General features: G+C 38.5%; 2 protein-coding genes across 2 annotated transcripts; both read left to right on the forward strand.

Annotated features, from left to right (window-relative positions):
• Positions 1-6,852: 6,852 nt before the first annotated feature.
• LOC311059534 (GTPase IMAP family member 8-like) lies at positions 6,853-15,403 on the forward strand (the record flags this gene model as incomplete). Its single annotated transcript, XM_084077546.1, has 5 exons — positions 6,853-6,883; positions 6,978-7,691; positions 10,180-10,895; positions 12,751-12,816; positions 15,347-15,403. The coding sequence occupies 5 exons, from the start codon at positions 6,853-6,855 to the stop codon at positions 15,401-15,403; spliced, it is 1,584 nt and encodes a 527-aa protein (XP_083933672.1).
• Positions 15,404-15,495: 92 nt separating this feature from the next.
• Positions 15,496-19,148, forward strand: LOC311059535 (uncharacterized protein; the record flags this gene model as incomplete). The annotated part of the gene is made up of 6 exons (XM_084077547.1): positions 15,496-15,931; positions 16,280-16,347; positions 16,444-16,522; positions 17,426-17,493; positions 18,478-18,655; positions 18,967-19,148. 6 exons carry the CDS (start codon positions 15,496-15,498, stop codon positions 19,146-19,148), a joined length of 1,011 nt encoding a protein of 336 aa, XP_083933673.1.
• Positions 19,149-19,230: the final 82 nt, after the last annotated feature.

Below are 19,230 nucleotides of genomic sequence, written 5' to 3' on the forward strand. Positions count from 1 at the left end.
GGGGAGGTCACAGATGGGGCTACGGGAGGGGTGGTAGCTGGGTTCAATGGTGATCATAAGTGTGGAACAGGGCTGAAACCTTACACAGTTAAATCCTGAGTGTTCATTTCACTCTTAGTGTGTACAAATATAACCAAATGGACCTATAAGGGTCCATTTGGTTACACTTGTACACTCTCATGAAGGCCTAGACTAGAGTATTGTCTCTCCTCATGCTGTTTAGTCTTGATGTACATTTTAGTTGTAAGTAGCATGTTGTTTTGTGTATTAACAAGTCAAGGCAAGTCAAACTTTTATTGTATAGCTGCGCATTTCATACGCAGGATACTGACAGGAAATACATGTACAACAAGTGTGAGATGGCATGGGATCATCATGAAATCCCACACAGTTCATACAAACACAGTTCATGTTGTTCTTCATAGAATGTACAGGTGGTATTTGTGAAATGTTCGACTTTTTATACGGTTGCTACAGCTGCTGCTCTGCTGCTCCACGCTTGAGAGGAAATGTTTGGAAAATCCCATGTTACTAAAGCAGGATATTTACTGTATAGGAGGTGTATGTATCTTAAGTAATGTAAACCTAGAAACTATGTGTAGGTGTTCCAGAGAGTGGTTGAATTTTGTGGTATTTGATTTTATTATTTTTCTGAAAATATGAAAAGTGAATATTGTTTATTTTGGGTAATATACTGTATTGTATGTGCACGGAGTATGGTGATATAGTGCCTTCTACTTTTCTCACTCAGCATTGTGGCCTGCTGTAGCAGATATCACGTGACAGCAATCATGGCAGCATTGGGTTCACCTGTGTGAGCTTAGGTGCTGGTAATCAGAACAAACAAAGTTTCAGAGCTGTGAGGAGCTCTGTGTATGTCAAGAAGAAAATATATAAAATGATAAAAAGTACTAACACTCCTGAGCATATCTGGGCAGAAGGCGCACACGGTATGTCACTTGCTTATTTTGTTGGTCTGTACAATGATTGTTATTGTTGTTTTGTTGTGTGTGTTTATGCAACTAAAGATGGACATTTCATTTGTTATGTGGACATTTCATGGACATTTAAAAAGAATACAGCATGGCTGTCAACAAGGACATAATTCATGTGTATAATTCATTGTGGTTAAAAAATTGTATTTGTTTTATGTCATTTCATTTACAGTTTTTCACGTTGTCTACATTGGGGTTACGATAAAAAGCCCTCGTGAACATCAGTTGGAGCGTGGTCTACTCTGCCTCAGAAAAATACATTTTAGGAGCAGTTATACTATGAAAAATGATGTACATATACAGTATGAAGCTTTTTGGTCTGTGTGCGTGCGTGTGTGTGCGTGTGTTGTGAACTCCTGGGTTATTTGTAGGAAGAAACGTTTTGTTTGGTGTTTTTTTACTGTTTCACACAGAATTCTCAAATTATGCACACCACTTGCGTATGTAACTTCTCTATGATTGTTATTTATCTTAATGTATGTTTTATTTGAAGTACAGTAAAAAAAAATATTATGAATAATGTCTACAGTACATGTATGTTATTCTTTCATTCATTTAGATGTTCTTTCATTCAGTATAGCTCTTATTTTACCAGTAACTCAGATTCTAGACCACCTAGGTCATGATTCAGTGTCTATTTTCAAGGATATATGAGAATACAGTGGTACTATTTACACCATGCTGGCAGTTACAGTACTTAGCTGCATGTATCTGGTATCCAGGGAACTAAATAAGAGTAAAAACATAACATTTTAGCGAGCATAATTACATACATACATACAGTACATATATACATATTATACTCATTTTCCTTAATTACAGAATCAGCCAATGACGTGTGCGGATGTAGTAGCCCCAAGTTGTGGCCAGAGTGCCCATGGCCTCCCTGACAGAATTACTGACCACCTAAATGGCCAACCATGCCAGTCACAGACTTCTGTGTAATAGTCAGGACTGAAAATGGAAAAATGTTTTTATGGTAAAGTGCACAATATAACGCTTAGCCACCGTACCATAAATAGTGGACCAGAGGTGGACTTACCCATTAGGCAAGGCCTGGAGCCCCAGCAGTCATGGGCCCCATTAGAGTGGACAGTAACAAAGTACATTTACTTGAATACTGCACTTAAGTAAAAAAAAAAAAAAAAAAATGTATCTGTACTTTACTTGAGTATATGTATTGATGACTTTAACTCCACTCCATTTCAAAGTCAAATATTGTATTTTTTACTCCACTACATTTGTAGGAAGTGGAAAAGCACATGAATAAACCATTTAAGCCCTAAGTTCAAATAGTGAAAATGGCAGATCTACAAGCTCACAACACATTGTGAGCTTGTAGATCTGCTATTTTCACTATTTTGGGGGAAAATGTCTGGGGGAAAAAGACAACTCACTTTGTGATTTGTACTTTTGAATACTTAAGTATTTTTAGGACACATTTTTTTACAAAGCACAAAATTACAAAGTACAAATTTGGCAGAGCAACTTTTTCATGTAGTTGAGTAATATTTGACCAGGAGTACAGTACTGTGATTGAGTACTTCTTCCACCACTGATGAAAACAACATGGCCACAATGCAGACGACACAGAGACAGGGACACACATGATGAAAGCAGTGTCCAGACAAGCTCTGGAGATATATAATTATCGTCACCTTGCTAAACTAATGGCCGGAGTCATTTTTTGAGGAAAATTATATTTTTGCCTAAGTCAGCTGCTCATGACTCTGGCCATCTCTGGTAAAATCGCCTATCTCCTAATTGTAAAGGATCATGCTGTTCCCTCCCCTTTTAGTATAATGGCCTAACTCCCCAGTGTGGCTTAGGCCAAAAAAAAAGCCAAAGTCTGGAGAAAACCATCAAATCATTTGGCCTAGGTCAGGTGTAATCCTATTTAAACCTATTTAAATCTCTTATGTTACATAACTGACAGACAGTGTTATTTTTATGTTAATAGTCATAATTTGTTATAAACATTTTGGGTGAAATGATTAAGAAATATCATATAGTTTTATTTGTTTAGTAGGGTGACATTATAATCAGGTGACACAGTTATACGTGAAGAACAATTTAGAGCATATGGAGAGTAACCGTGAGTATTTAGCTAAATAGCTTAGTAAGACAATACAATGTAAAAGAGTGTTCTAAAAATGTGTTAATTAAAATATATTTAGCTTGGTTTTCATGTGAACACGATGTTGTGTCAGTTGTAGAAATGATCAGTTGTTGTTTAATCTTATGTGGGTAGGAAACAACCTCTCTCTGTAATAATAATAATAATAATAATGAATTGCATTTTTATGGCACTTTTCTAAGTACTCAAACTTACTCAAAGCGCTTTACAATGGTTCATTCATTCATACAGGGAGGGGACAGGAGACTCCCCTCCCCTTTGTATTATCAAGTATCAACTTGCATCTACTCCTGTACACATACCTGTACAGCCGCACGCACAGCTCTCTCTCTCTCTCTCTCTCTCTCTCTCTCTGCCCAGCCCACCGCTTATTCTAAACAGGGAAATTAAAGTTGTATCTGACGCAGTGTGACTACAGCTCAACTACAAGACATTCAACAACTAGACTATATCTAAAGCTACAGACCAGAACCGAGGACAGACAGAACTCATTGACAGGTAAGAAAAACAGAAAATCAAACACACGTTTGTTGGTGTTACAATGTACAATAGAACTGTATGTGACTCCATATGACTGTACGTCTTCCTCTTTCGTGTATCGTCGTCATATGTCCAGCTCAGTGTCGCAAAGCTATGCTCTTGTCTCTGGTCCCACTTGGAAGAGTACTACTGTATATATAATATACTGTATGCTGATAAACTCTTTTCAAATGTCTTAATTTAATACAAAATATATAGTTTATTGAAAGACAAATAATATATATCAGGTGTTTCACTGGGATGGGTGTGGCAGTGTGTGATACTGAATAATATAGACTGGGATCAGTTTGCTTTACAGGGAGCTGATCCACTCTGGGTCTGTAGAACGGATAGGGAAACAGTGATGTGTGTGTGTGTGTGTGTGTGTGTGTGTGTGTGTGTGTGTGTGTGTGTGTGTGTGTGTGTGTGTGTGTGTGTGTGCAAATTACCGGATACAGTAGGCGGGCTCTAGACCGGATCAGAGCTCTGAACAGTAAATAGAAACTAGTCTGCAGAAAGCCTGGTGACATGAGGTTAGAACAACAAGGCAGACATGGAGGCCTTGAGGCCTGTGAGGCACAACCCAGTGAGCTGCTGTCTGAGTTGTTCTCTGTGTGTGAGGGGCGGTCCCCCATGGGTGAAACACCTGGTTTTTAGGCAAGTCACACCTGGTGGTAGATCAGGATCAAATTTTCAGTTTGATCTGTGTACAGTGATTACATTCAGCTGGTTCATGTTTGTATGTGGAGTAAATGACAGACAGTGAGGAATGTGTACTGACTATCACTGTAACAGTTTTGTTATTGGTTATGTTTATGGTTTATGTACTTATTATATTAACTAATGGTTGGTGAAATATGCAGGATAGTGAAGTTAACATTTTGAACATTGAGCTTTGAGGTATAGGCCCTACTGTATGTTACAATGTGTTGTTTATATGATTAATATTATGAATATTATAAGTTGGCTAGTGTAGCTTCCACACCCCAGGCTTAGACTAAAACACATTTTATTATCTACATAATGCTATTAAGTTAATAATGAGCTGACATTCATATTGTTATTGATGAACTTCTTGAGCTTCTTGAGCAACATGGAAGGAGAAGACAGTGAGTATTTAGAAGAGAATAATATCTACTCGTTTTTGTACTGACTGTTCGAGTGGGTGGAGAGCTGGTAGCAGAATGCCCAGAGCGCCGTCTATCAGAACGGTGTCCTCGTGGGAGTCTTCGCAGAGTTGTCTGCGTGGGGCTCGAGTAATCGATGCCGGTATTGAGTCAGGTGATTAGGTAGATGGGTTACAGGCCTGTTACCTGTGGTTAGCGAAGTTACAATATTATTCTTACTGAATTGAAATATCTCTGAACTCACTCGTCCGTCATCTACTCAGCCTTATATAGTGGTAGATTATACTCGCCATATAAGGACGACCATAGAGTGTAGCCGTTTCATTTATCATCCATATATTCATATTAGGAGAGGTCCTTGTATAGGGGGCATCTCCGTAATGTCTGTTTAAATATGGAAGGTTTACATTTTAATTGCTTCAAAGATAATAATGAGATGGACGTGGTGTAATAATCACAGATGAACTAAGAATAATCACATATTATGTATCCTCTGTACAGTTCTATATCACAACCAGTGGTGTTGTGGGGATCTTTTCATTGGGATAGCATTCATTTAATGTCTCTCGCACGCACGCACGCAGGCAGGCAGGCAGGCAGGCAGGCAGGCAGGCAGGCAGGCAGGCAGGCAGGCAGGCACTCACTCACTCACTCACACACACACACACACACACACACACACACACACACACACACACACACACACACACACACACACACACACACACACACACACACACACACACACACACACACACACACACAGCAGCGCTCTGTGGTCAGTTCAGTCTAAAAACAGGGTGCCACATAGAATACTTTGATAGTATTTGGAATAGATCAATATCACTTCAGTTTAACCATTTATATCCTCTATACCAGGGGTCAGCAAGTAAGTTTGGTCTCGGGCCAATTTCTTTCTAAGTCATTAGATGATGGGCCAGAACACAATCAAAGGCTAATTTAAGATCTGAAACTTTGACAGACTGTCTTATAAAATAATCAATACATGAATTGTTATTTATTGTTATAAAAGTTATTAAAGAAAGATGTTTGTGTTTTAACTGCATACTGACTGATAGAGCTGTGTGTGTAATCAAATGTCACAGGTACAGGTAGAAATACTTGCGGTAGTCATTTAGTGAAGGACACACCCTTGAATGAGGATGTTTACCTAATTAACCCATTCAATCCGGGATCACATCTGTGTCATTTTAGATTTCTTTGGCTATTCAAAAATAGCAGATCTACAAGCTCATAGTGCCACGCTATGAGCTTGTAGATCTGCTATTTTAGAAAATTCTTGAAAATGTGTGCAAATCTTTGAATATATATATATCTTTAAAGCGAATATTTGTCTCTCAAATCTTTGCTTCTGGGGGGTCCCTGGAACAAAACATTTTCAGATGGGGGTCCGTGGCCAAATACATATCTAAACATGTTTTCTAAAAATGTTCGCTTTAAAACATATATTCCAAAATTTGCACAAAATAATCTTCCACAAATTTTCTAAAAATAGTATCTACAAGCTACAAGCTACAAGCAAAGTTATTTACAATCTGTCCTAATCTCTCAAGTTCACCTTGTGACATACTGTATCTTATGGGAAAGATTTACATATTTGCGTACTTTATTTACATACTGTAATATCACATAAATGTACAGTAAGGTGCTCTAAAGTAACAATGTAATTCAGGGGTGCCGTGGATGAAAAAGTTATTTACAGGGGTGTCCTGAGACAAAACAAGTTTGAGAACCAATGTGTTATCAAACTTTTTAATTTCAAGGACCCCTATAACTCTGAGAGTGTACAAATGGAACCAAATGGACCCACAAGGGTCCATTTGGTTCCATTTGTACACTCTCAGAGTTACAGACCTGTAAGGGTCCATTTAGAACCTCTCAAGGAACCCAGAGGGTCCCTGGACCCCACTTTGAGAACCACTGGTCAAATAGTATTCATTATATTGTCAAATGTGTGATATAACAGTAATCACAACAAAACTATAATAACAGCAGATTATTGTGACTTACTGTATGTTACTGTTTTACAGTTCAAACAACAGCTGTAGACAGGATGGCCAGTGGAACCTCAGCTTCCATCAGAGGTGAGTTCTATTAAAACACATGAAACCAGCAAAATGACACTGGTTTAGTTACATCTGTGATCTTTATTAATATTATATTTATTTTTCCAACCAGGGAAGAGCAGTGAACCAACAGAACTGAGAATTGTTCTGATCGGGGGAAGAGATGATGTTAAACCCAGTGGAAAGAGTTCATTAGGAAACATCATCCTGGGCAGAGATGTTTTTGAAACAAACAGTAGAACAGTCAAGAGTGTCATGAGACAAGAGGTAGTGTCTGGTAGACAGGTCACTGTGGTTGACACTCCAGGATGGAGGTCTTCTTTACCCCTAGATCTGACCCCAAAACTGACTCAGTTAGAAATCCAACAGAGTGTGTATCTGTGTCCTCCAGGAGGACCCCATGCCTTTGTCCTAGTGATGCCATTAGACGACACATATGCAACAGGAGCAGGGATGTCAGTAGAGGAGCATTTGAGTCTTCTCCTCAGTGACCGAGTGTGGAAACACACTATTGTAGTGTTCACTGTAGCTGATAAAAAATATATGAGACCTGATCTCATTAGTTCTGACCCTGACTTAAGATATCTTACTGAGAAATGTGAAGGCCGCTTCCATGTTCTTAACATTAGTGACAGAGGAGATAGAAGTCAGGTCACAGAGCTGATGGAGAAGATAGATCAGATGGTGACTAGTAATGGTTGTCACTATGAGACAGAAAAACAAGTCTCAGAGGAACTGAAGGAGATGGAGAGAACTATCATCAGAAGAGCAGAACAAAGGAGGGCAGACGCTCAGAAACAAACAACTGGACTTCCAAAAGATACTGGTATGTTTTGTTTTACTTTAATAATGATAATATTTCATTAATACCTGCCAGGAGGTTTATGAGTTTCTGTCTGTCTGTCTGCCTTCTCTCGTGAAATGTGTGTGTGTGTGTGTGTGTGTGTGTGTGTGTGTGTGTGTGTGTGTGTGTGTGTGTGTGTGTGTGTGTGTGTGTGTGTGTGCGCGTGCGTGCGTGCGTGCGTGCGTGCGTGCGTGCGCGTGCGTGCGTGCAACATATCGCTACTGTTGGGCAGAAACCTCATATCTCCATATTTCAACTCTTTATCTTATTCCTTAAATTAATGTCTTACTTTGTCACACTACAGTTACACACAAAAGTAGCAAAAATATCAGATCTACAAGCTCTCAACACGTTGCATCGTGACGAGAGGAAAGTGGTTAATTCTGTCTGAGGGTTTTATAAATATTTAACCAGTGGAAAGCTTTAACCCATTAAGACCGGGAACGCATCTGTGTAAACACTTTAACCATTATTTTATACTTTGGTTAAGCTCATAGCGCGGCACTCGGTGCCGCGCTATGAGCTTTTAGATCTGCATTGTTTTTGAAAAAACATGAAAATTTGTGCAAATCTTTGAATATATATTTTTTAAGAGAACATTTTTAACTCAAATCTTTGCTTCTGGGGGTCCCTGGAACAAAATATTTTGAGATGGGGGGGGGGCGCAGACAAACACATATTATTTTGGGTGGTCCTTGACATGAAAAAAAGTTTGAGAACCACTGATATATAGCAACATAAGTAAAAGAAAAAAAACAGTTAGGATTCAGAAGACACGTGTAGAATTCCCAGAAGCAAAGATTTGAGTTACAAATGTTTGCTTTAAAAATATGTATATATATTCAGAGATTTGTTCATAGCGCGGCACTCGGTGTATAATCTGTTATTTTTGAATAGCTAAAGGAATCTTAAAATGACAGATGCGTTCCCGGTCTTAATGGGTTAACAAGAGCTTGTGACTAAATAATAATTACATTACAGTCAGTGGTGGAAAGTAACTAAGTACATTTACTTAAGTACTGTACTTAAGTACAATTATGAAGTATTTGTACTTTACTTGAGTATTTCCAATTTACGATACTTTTACTTCTACTCCACTACATCTCAGAGTCTAATATTGTACTTTTACTCCACTACAATTATTTGAGAACTTTAGTTACTAGTTACTTTTCATATATAAATTACTATATTATGAAACATACTTTAATCACTTTAGCCCTATTTTATATATAGGCTATTTGAAAATTGCAGATCTACAAGCTCACAACGCGTCGCATCGCGACGCGTTGTGAGCTTGTAGATCTGCTACATTTCTACATCTACATTTTAGTACTTTTACTTTTGGTACTTTAAGTACATTTTGATGCCAGTACTTTTGTACTTTTACTCAAGTAAATTTTGAATTCTGGACTTTTACTTGTAACAGAGTATTTCTATATTGCAGTATTGGTACTTTTACTTAAGTACAGAATTTGAGTACTTAGGACTAAATATATTAAAAAGGTTGTCACAAAAAAATTAAATAAAAAGACTACAATGTTAGATGGAGGGACTGGTGTTCTTTCATGTCATTTTATTATGTCATTCTACAAGCTCACAACACGTCACAGACTTGTTGTGAGCTTGTAAATCGGCTATTTTGGGCACACAGCTAAGTATAAATCAGGCATTACAACGCTATCGCAGCCCGCTAAAATACATATTTTTGTCGTCTAAATTAACTGTAGATCTAGTTGACTAAAATCCTATGATACTAAAACTAAAACTAGACTAAAACTAAAACATTTCAAATGACTTAAATATGACTAAAACTAAATGGAATTTCATTCAAAAGACTATGACTAAAACTACAAACTAAAACTGATGACAAGTAATGGTTTTGGACATACAAGGTTTCCACCCGACAATGAGGATATGTGAAAATAAATGGAGGTACTTCCTGGTTCTACTGGCAGTGTGTACTAGATAGATGAAGCTGATCAGTCCTGCACACACACACACACACACACACACGCACACGCGCACGCGCACGCGCACACGCACACGCACACGCACACACACACACACACACACACACTGTTGCGTCTAGTCTAGGTAGTAATGTACATTATTATTATTCTATGATGTCTCCTGGTGGATATTTGTTCTGAACTGTACACTGAACACACCTTTCTGCTGTTAATATGTTCAGCAATTTCATTATTAGATATTAAGAACAACATATAGACGTGGACATTTTAGCCTTGTTTCTTAATCATATCAATCCTGGCATGCCTAATTTGCGCATGTTGTTATGCTGTAGGTGATCATTTCCATACAAATCTACAAGCTCACAACACATTGTGTTGTGAGCTTATAGATCAGCTATTTTCACTATTTGTTGTGTGATGAATTGTGAAATAATTATATGTCTTAAGTGGTTAAATAAGGAGCTGTCAAGGTGAAAGTAAACAATCTTTTTCTCTGACAGGACTGACTGACCTCAGGATTGTGTTGTTGGGAATGGAGGACTCTGGGAAGAGTTCAGCAGGAAACACCATTCTGGGAGGAAGTGGTTTTAAAGTTAGTCACAGCCTGAGGTCAGAGCAGTGTGAGGTGAGACATGGTGAAGTATCAGGGAGACATGTGACAGTGGTGGACTCACCAGGCTGGTGGTACAACAGTCCACTACAGGACACCTCAGAGATGGACAAACTGGAGATCCAGAACAGTGTGTCTCTCTGTCCTCCTGGACCACATGCTGTTCTTGTGATGGTTTCTCTTGATACAGCATTCACCAAAGCACAGAGAGTAGCATTAGAGGAACACATGACACTTCTGTCACAGAGCGTGTGGAGTCATGCTATAGTACTGTTCAACTATGGAGACTGTCTGGGAGACAGAAGCATTGAGCAGCACATTGAGGCTGAAGGAGAAGACCTCCGCTGGCTTGTTGACAAATGTGGGAACAGGTATCATGTCTTCAACAATCAGAAGACAGATGACACTCAGGTCAGAGAGTTGCTGGGGAAGATAGAGGAGATGGTGACAGGAAACGGAGGTGGACACTATGAAGATGATGGAGATGTTTCAGAGACGTTGTCAGAGAGGAAGAAGATCACAGAGGAACATGTCCAGACATTCATGACCAAGAAACAGAGACAAAGAACTGCTCTGAAAGCTCTGTTTGAAGGTGATGTTTATCAAGTGTGTGTGTGTGTGTGTGTGTGTGTGTGTGTGTGTGTGTGTGTGTGTGTGTGTGTGTGTGTGTGTGTGTGTGTGTGTGTGTGTGTGTGTGTGTGTGTCTGTCTCTCCTTGACCTTGATTGTTATATTGATTAATAATGTATCTTATCTTCTCAATATTGCGACACATTCTATATAAAAAGATGCTGTAAAAATTAAAAGCTTAATATTATAAAGCATGGGTCTTCAACAGGGGGTCTGGGTCCCTTAGTGGGTCCTCAGAGTTACTACAGGGGGGCTGTCAAATCTTTCTGTGATTGGAACAGTTTATTTTTACATTAACCACTTGAACCCTAGCATCTCTATTCTGAGGGGAACATTAGCCAAAAACAGCAGATCTACAAGCTTGTAGATCGGCTATTTTTGGCAAAGAGGTTAGGTGTAGACAGAGGGGGGAAAAAAGAGAAGACCAAGTACAGAGTCACAGGTCAAGTTTACTCAGTATTGAGGGTTTAAATGGTTAAATGTCTGAAAATACACATTAACATGAATCCAACATATTAATAGATAAGATAATGTATAAACAAACATTCATTTACACAACATTGATGATAGTGCTGTCAAACTAATCTATGAAGCTATGAAGCTATCTATGAAATCTATGAAAAAGTTTAATCTGCAGCATAAATGTATCCATGTATTGGGGGTCCCTGCTTCATTTCTCTATCAGCTAAGGGGTCCTTGGTCTGAAAAACGTTGAAGAGCCCTGTTATAACGGATGGTCGAAAGTAACTAATTACATTTACTCAAGTACTGTATGCAAATTGAGATAAATAATACATGATAAGCAATACATACATTAGGAGCATTATTAGATTAAGACTGAGTGCCGAGCTATGAGCTTGTATATCTGCTATTTTATAAAAAATGTGAAAATGTTTTCCAATTGTTGATTACATTTTATTTTTTATATATATATTTTTTTACTCAAATCTTTGCTTCTGGGGGGTCCCTGGAACAACATATTTTGAGATGGGGGTCCGCGCCCAAATACATATCATTTTGTGGTCCTTGACATGAAAACCACTGATATTTTAGCAACAAGTTTTTCCTCCGAATTTTTGTTATAGGATTTAGACAATTGTAGAATCCCCAGAAGCAAAGATTTGAGTTAAAAATGTTTGCTTTACAAATATATATATTCAAAGATTTGCAAAAAATCCCATGATTTTTCAAAAAATCGCAGATCTACAAGCTCATAGCGCGGCACTCGGTGCCGCGCTATGAACTTGTATATCTGCTATTTTTGAATAGCCCAAAGAAATCTTAAAATGACAGAGATGCGTCCCAGGTTTTAATGGGTTAAGTGAAAATGTCTATGCAGCACTTTTACTTTTAACAGTATCTCTACACTGTGGTATTTCTTACTAAAGTAAAATATCTGAGTACTTCTTCCTCCATTGAACTGATCTAATGACCAACAGATTGACACATTGGTGATTTAATTCATGTATTTTCAAGTCATTTGCATAATTGATCACATAATATGTCAGTGTTGTTGCAGAATTGTTATACATGTAATAACTCATTTAGCTGAATCTGTGAATCCAATCCTAAATCAATGTAAAGTGAACTAATGCTGTGTGTGTGTGTGTGTGTGTGTGTGTGTGTGTGTGTGTGTGTGTGTGTGTGTGTGTGTGTGTGTGTGTGTGTGTGTGTGTGTGTGTGTGTGTGTGTGTGTGTGTGTGTGTGTGTGTGTGTGTGTGTGTGTGTGTGTGTGTGTGTGTGTGCGTGCGTGCGTGCGTGCGTGCGTGCGTGCGTCAGGAGAACATCAGAGTCTACCAGATGTGAAGGTGATGTTGGTTGGTGGAGAACAGGAACAGAGGAGCGAAGCTGGAGATCAAATACTGCAGGAGAATGTGTTTAAACGAACTCCATACAAGGTGAGTAATATTATATGAATGTGATGTTATAATGAATGACTTCACTCAAAGTAAGTAAACAGTAAAGTGATCAAATATGTTTTCTGAAGATAATGTAAAAGTATCTGCTGTCATGAATGTTCATTGATCATGTGATCAATGAACTGTCAGTGATCAATACAGATGTTCATTTTCAAATGAACATGGAGTCCAACACATGTAGATTCTCATCATGTCTGTAATCTTTAATGCAAACCATGACTGTGCGTTAGCTCTGTGGTTCTCAAACCTTTTCATGTCAAGGACCCCCAAAACAATACATATTAGTCTGTGGACCCCCTTTGAAAAGATATGGCAGGGACCCCCAGAAGGGAAGATTATTATAGCTATAGCAGTGATTCTCAACCATTTTAACTTCAAGGAGCCACAATTTGATATGCATTAAACCACTGTCCCCTGTTTATCTCTGGAACCCCATCTACACAGTAAAATCATCAGTGTTTATTTAACTCTGAGAGTGTACAAATGGAACCAAATGGACCCGTGAGGGTTCATTTGGTTGCATTTGTACACTCTCTGAGTTACAGACCCATAAGGTCCCATTTGGTTCCTAACTATCAATCATTTGGCTGGGTACCCCCTAGAACCCCCTCAAGGACCCCTGGCGGTCCCCGGACCCCACTTTGAGAACCACTGTGTTGGCTAACTTTATAGGAGTACACAGTAACAACAACACACTAATCAATTTATTTAAAAAAGGAAAAATCGATAATCGATTATTAAATAAAATAATACATTATTAATCATGACCTATTTTGAGCATATCATGGTTTAACCCATTAAGACCTCGAACGCAGGTTGTCACTTTTTATTTGTCACTGTGTCACTTTTTGATTTGAGCTAAAAGCATAATTTTACACTTTGGCTAATCTAAAATAGCAGATATACAAGCTCATAGCGCGGCACCGAGTGCCGCGCTACGAGCTTGTAGATCTGCTATTTTTGAAAAATCGTGAAAATGTTTGCAAATCCTTTAATATATATTGTTTTAAAGCAAACATTTTGAACTAAAATCTTTGCTTCTGGGGGTCCCTGGAACAAAATATTTTGAGATGGGGGTCGGCGGCCGAATACATATAATTTTGGGGGTCCTTGAGATGAAAAAGTTTGAGCACCACATGTAGCAACATAAGTTTTTCAGAGAACTGTAGGGATGTAGAAGACATTTGTAGAACCTGCTTCAGGTCTTATTGGGTTAAAGTCTCAAAAACCTTTTAAAAAACTTAAAAGTTTGAAAATAGCCGATCTTCAAGGTCACAACGCGTCGCATCACGACGCGTTGTGAGCTTGTAGAATTTATATTTGACTGTCTTTGCATGATATTGTTGTCTGACGAAGTATGAAATAACCCTTAAATGGTTAATCAATGTGGTAATAAATAACATTTTCTTATAAGAAAAATACCCGCACAACTCGATTATTTGATTAATTGAAAAAGTAATCGATAAATTAAATCTGTCACTGTTAGTTATTCTGTTTACTTCCATACAGTAGCTCTTTGCTGGTACTGATCAATAACCTGTGTGGACAAAGTAGGCTACCCAACCTCAATATTTGAGTCGAAATACTCCTGGTCAAATATTTACTCAACTACAAATGAAAGTTGAATAATGATGCTCTCTGTTTCAGTGGTTTAAAGTACATTTACTCAAGTGCTCAAAGTATAGTTTTTAGGAATTTTGACTTAGTAGTTAGTAGTAGCTTACTAGAGTATTTCCCCATTTTCAGTACTTTTACTTCTACTCCACTACATCTCAGAGGCAAATATTGTACTTTTACTCCACTACAATTTTTGAAAATGTTACAATAGTTACTTTTCAGATATAAATTATGATATTATGAAACCTACATTAACCACTCTTGCCCTATTTTATACATAGGCTATTTGAAAATAGCCGATGTACAAGCTCACAACGCGTTGTGTTGCAACGCGTTGTGAGCTTGTAGATCTGTAGGTACTTTAAGTATATTTTGATGCCAATACTTTTGTACTTTTACTCAAGTAACATTTAGAAAACGGGCATTTTACTTGTAACAGAGTATTTTTATATTGTGATATTGCTACTTTTACTTAAGTAATATATCTGAGTACTTCTTCCACCACTGCTCTGTTTAATAAAGTGCTCAGAACATATTCTGTGGAGAAGATAGAATGTCAAATTGACTTATACACGTCAAGCTTTAAAACACAGAGTTTCAACTTTTAGAACTTTTTTCAGTTTCAGAAGTCATTATGACATGATATTAATCCCATATTACTGTGGCACTGTTAAACAAAGTGATGGAGAATAATACATTCAGTGAGTTAATTACTGGTAAGCTTGAAGAGGAACTCCAGTGAAGACAGAATAGAGTGAATGTTGTTATTATTATGACTAACATACAGTAAACTTCATATTCCAGGAGTTTAAAACCCAGACTAAATTGACAGAATGTGTCAGAGAACAGAGTGAAGTTGCTGGAAGAAAAGTGAGTGTGGTGAACTGTCCAGACTGGTCGACTACACCTCCATCACAGAAGATCAAAGACGTCCTTCTACACGGTGTGACTCTGTGTTCTCCTGAACCCCATGCTGTCCTGTTGACTGTTGATGTCAGCTCCAGTTTCTCTGAAGCTGACAGGAGATCAGTGGAGGAACACATGGAGCTGCTGGGGGACAGAGTCTGGAGACACACTCTGGTTCTGTTCACATGGGGATGGTGGCTGGGAGAGAGACGTGTTGAGGAGTACATAGAGTCTGAAGGAGAACCTCTGAGGTGGATCCTGGAGAAATGTGGATACAGATACCATGTTCTCCAATTCATCAACTGGGACACTCACACTTCAGCAGTCAAAGAGCTGATGGTAAAAATAGAAGACATGGTGATGAGGGACAGAGGACATTTTGGACGGATGCCACTGATTAAAAGACTAAAAGGAATAACAGAAGAAGAATGGAAGAAGAGAGAGCAGGAGATGATAGAGAGGATGTTGAAGTCTGTGGTGACGGAGCCAGAAGAACCAACCCTACCAGCTGTCAGGAGAATGAACAGCATGGACCTAGAGGATGCATGGAGCATGGACTTTCCTCCCGATAGTGAGTGTGTGTGTGTGTGTGTGTGTGTGTGTGTGTGTGTGTGTGTGTGTGTGTGTGTGTGTGTGTGTGTGTGTGTGTGTGTGTGTGTGTGTGTGTGTGTGTGTGTGTGTGTGTGTGTGTGTGTGTGTGTGTGTGTGTGTGTGTGTGTGCGTGCGTGTCTGTCTCTGTGTGTGTGTGTGCGTGCGTGCGTGCGTGCGTGCGTACAATTTACATAAGAATGGATGGGTTTATTTTCATGAAACTTGTAGGGAATGACTAACTTTTGTGTGGAAGAGGTCAAGGTCAAAATGACATCATGGTTCATATTATCATTGTAAATGTCTTGCTGTCTGTTGTCTTCTGTTCCAGTGAGTGGTGGAACACGCTCTTCAGGAGTTGGAACCATGAGTGAAGTTTACAGCATGGCAGACACTGATGTAAGTGTGTGAGATGAAGATGTTTCATTGCATTTTCATAGATGTTTCATTAAAACACATTTTAATTCTTTATTTGATGTTTTATTTTATTCTAAGTCTGTGATGGAGGAGCCAGTAGAATCAACCCTACCAGCTGTCAGGAGAAGGAACAGCATGCCGTGGCTTCCTCCAAGCAGTGAGTATCAATATCCTGTTTACAGTATATCATCATGTCAGGTGGAAACCTTGCATGCTCATTACCTTTTTCAGGAATTGGAAAAAAAACTACCTGTGTTTCAATGGATTCAATGTAATTCATTATTTACTAATATTAATGAATACTATTTACTCAAGTTTTACTTTTCATCAGATCAATATTTATAAAAAATACAAAGACTATTTTCAATACTTGGGAATTAATTCATGAAAATTCAAAGTTGAAATATGGAGATACGGCCTCTACCTGACAGTGATGATTTTGTAATCGTGTGTGTGTGTGTGTGTGTGTGTGTGTGTGTGTGTGGGCATACAGTACGTGTTTGCGCACGTGCGTGTGTGTGTGTGTATATATATATGTTACAGTATGATTGGAAAACCAGTCAGATTGAAAAAGGAGTGCTTGTTTTCTCCTCCCACGCTCCCCCGTGGCAAGGCGGGGGAGCGCACCAAAAAAAAGAAATGACGTCTTGGAGGTACAGAGACTAGGGGGAGACGATGATTTACGATTCTGTCCCTATCGGGACATAACTCGGACGGCGCTGAGTCGACTGAAGGTGACTTCACAACGCTCGGCACGGAGACTCGCTCGCCTAAGCTCGCTCGGCGGTTTCTCTCGTGGCTCAAGTCCTTTCAGACGGCACGTCTCCGTTCGGTGAAAACGAGTGCACCTTTTTCAATCTTACTGGTTTTCCAATCATACTGTAGCATATACACAAATGCCATAAGAATGGATGGGTGTATTTTCATTAAACTTGTAGGGAATGATCAGCAGGTTGCCCTGAAAAGATGAACTTCTTTGTAGAAGAGGTCAAGGTCAAAATGACATCGTGGTTCATATTATCATTGTAAATGTCTTGCTATCTGTTGTCTTCTGTTCCAGTGAGTGGTGGAACACACTCTTCAGGATTTTACACCATGAGTGAAGTTTCCAGCCTGGCAGACTCTGATGTAAGTGTGAGAGAGGAAGATGTTTCATAGATGAAACTTAATTGGACATCAATCCCACTCATGTTTATCCTTATTTCTTTACCTTATATACTATATCATACATGATCCTTGTAACAGATTTATTGTGTATCATTATTGATGTTATGTCTCCATCATACCTGATCATTATAAGAACACTGATGTATTTTATATCTTTATTCATGGCATTTGTAATAACAATAATAGTTGTTCCTTTTTCCTCCCTGGCTCTTACATCTTTATCAATATTTCATTACATTTAGTTAAACATGTGTGTGATTAAACATGTAGTTTATTAATGATACAGCAATAATCTGTTGATAACCAAGAGCTTTGGTGTTTCAAATATATTTTATTGTGAAGCACAGGATAGGAGTATACATTTCTGTTCATATACATGGATTGCTTCCTTTTTCCCAAAAAAACAAACAGACATTTAATAGACAGGTAAAATGAAAAGAATTACACTCAAACTTAAAGCAAAAAACAAAAGGACCCTCCCGCCTCCCTTCCCCCTCCCCAGAAGTGCTGCCCCAAATTATGTATGATGACACAGATCATCCACAAGGATTAGCCTTTCAACCTTTAAGAAAGGAGACTAAAGGCTTCCAAATCTTTTCAAAATCTTGGTTACAAATTAAAATATTTTTGATCATATTTTTCCATTGTTGATTGTAAGATAAATCAGATTTAAGTACAGACAATTGATATACCATCCGGCCGATCTATCAGGATGATATTTTTTCAATAATTGACATGTCAGTGAATATTCCCTATCTTTCAGTTAGGCTCTGGTCTAAACCTGTTACATTTTATACATTTACAACCAGATCAGCTTTCATTGAAGTGAACATACAGTATTTCAGCGTTATTATATCAGCGTTATTACAATATTTGTATAAGCTCAAGTTTATTGTTTTATGCAGTTTGATGGATCCTGTATTAATGTACACTGTTGTGTTTCAGTCTTCTTACAGAGGACACTTTGGACATTCGTCTTCATCACATGACACACGACAGAAGACACTGTTTGAAAGACTCACAGGAAAGAAAACTTTAACACAAAAAGAATGGAAGAAGAGAGAGGAGGAGGTGATAGAGAGGATGTTGAAGTTTGTGATGATGGAGCCACAAGAACCAAGTAGTGAGTCTTACCTTTATCCTCTTATGTGGACATTAATTACTTGGTATGTGCGTGCATGCATGCGTCCTTGCATAAAATAACAAGAATGGACGAGTGGATTTTCATGAAACCTGGAGGGAATGATCAGTAGGCTGTCTTGAAGAGATTGTTAACTTTTGGGTGCAAAAGGTCAAAGGTCAAAATGGCATCATGGTTCATATGTGAGGAACAGAGACATGTAGAGATGTTGTGCTGGGCTGCAGGGTTTTCACATCCAGGTGTGTTTTTATTATCATTGTAAATGTCTTGCTGTCTGTTGTCTTCTGTTCCAGTGAGTGGTGGAACACCGTCTGAAACAGGAAGTCTATACTGCTGGTCACCTGCCAAGGTCTCTGATTGGCTGACTACACATCCTGGACCAACAGCGCCCTCTTCAGGATATGACACCATGAGTATAGCTCCCAGCCAGGCAGACACTGATGTGATGAGTGTGAGAGATGAAGATGTTTCATAGATTAAACCTCAGTTTGACATCAGTCTCACACATTTTAATTCTTATTTATTTCATTAAGAGAAACATTAGCATCTCCAAAATA

The sequence above is a fragment of the Gymnoscopelus microlampas genome (assembly GCF_963454915.1).
Source record: "Gymnoscopelus microlampas genome assembly, chromosome: 14".
Lineage (NCBI taxonomy): Eukaryota > Metazoa > Chordata > Actinopteri > Myctophiformes > Myctophidae > Gymnoscopelus > Gymnoscopelus microlampas.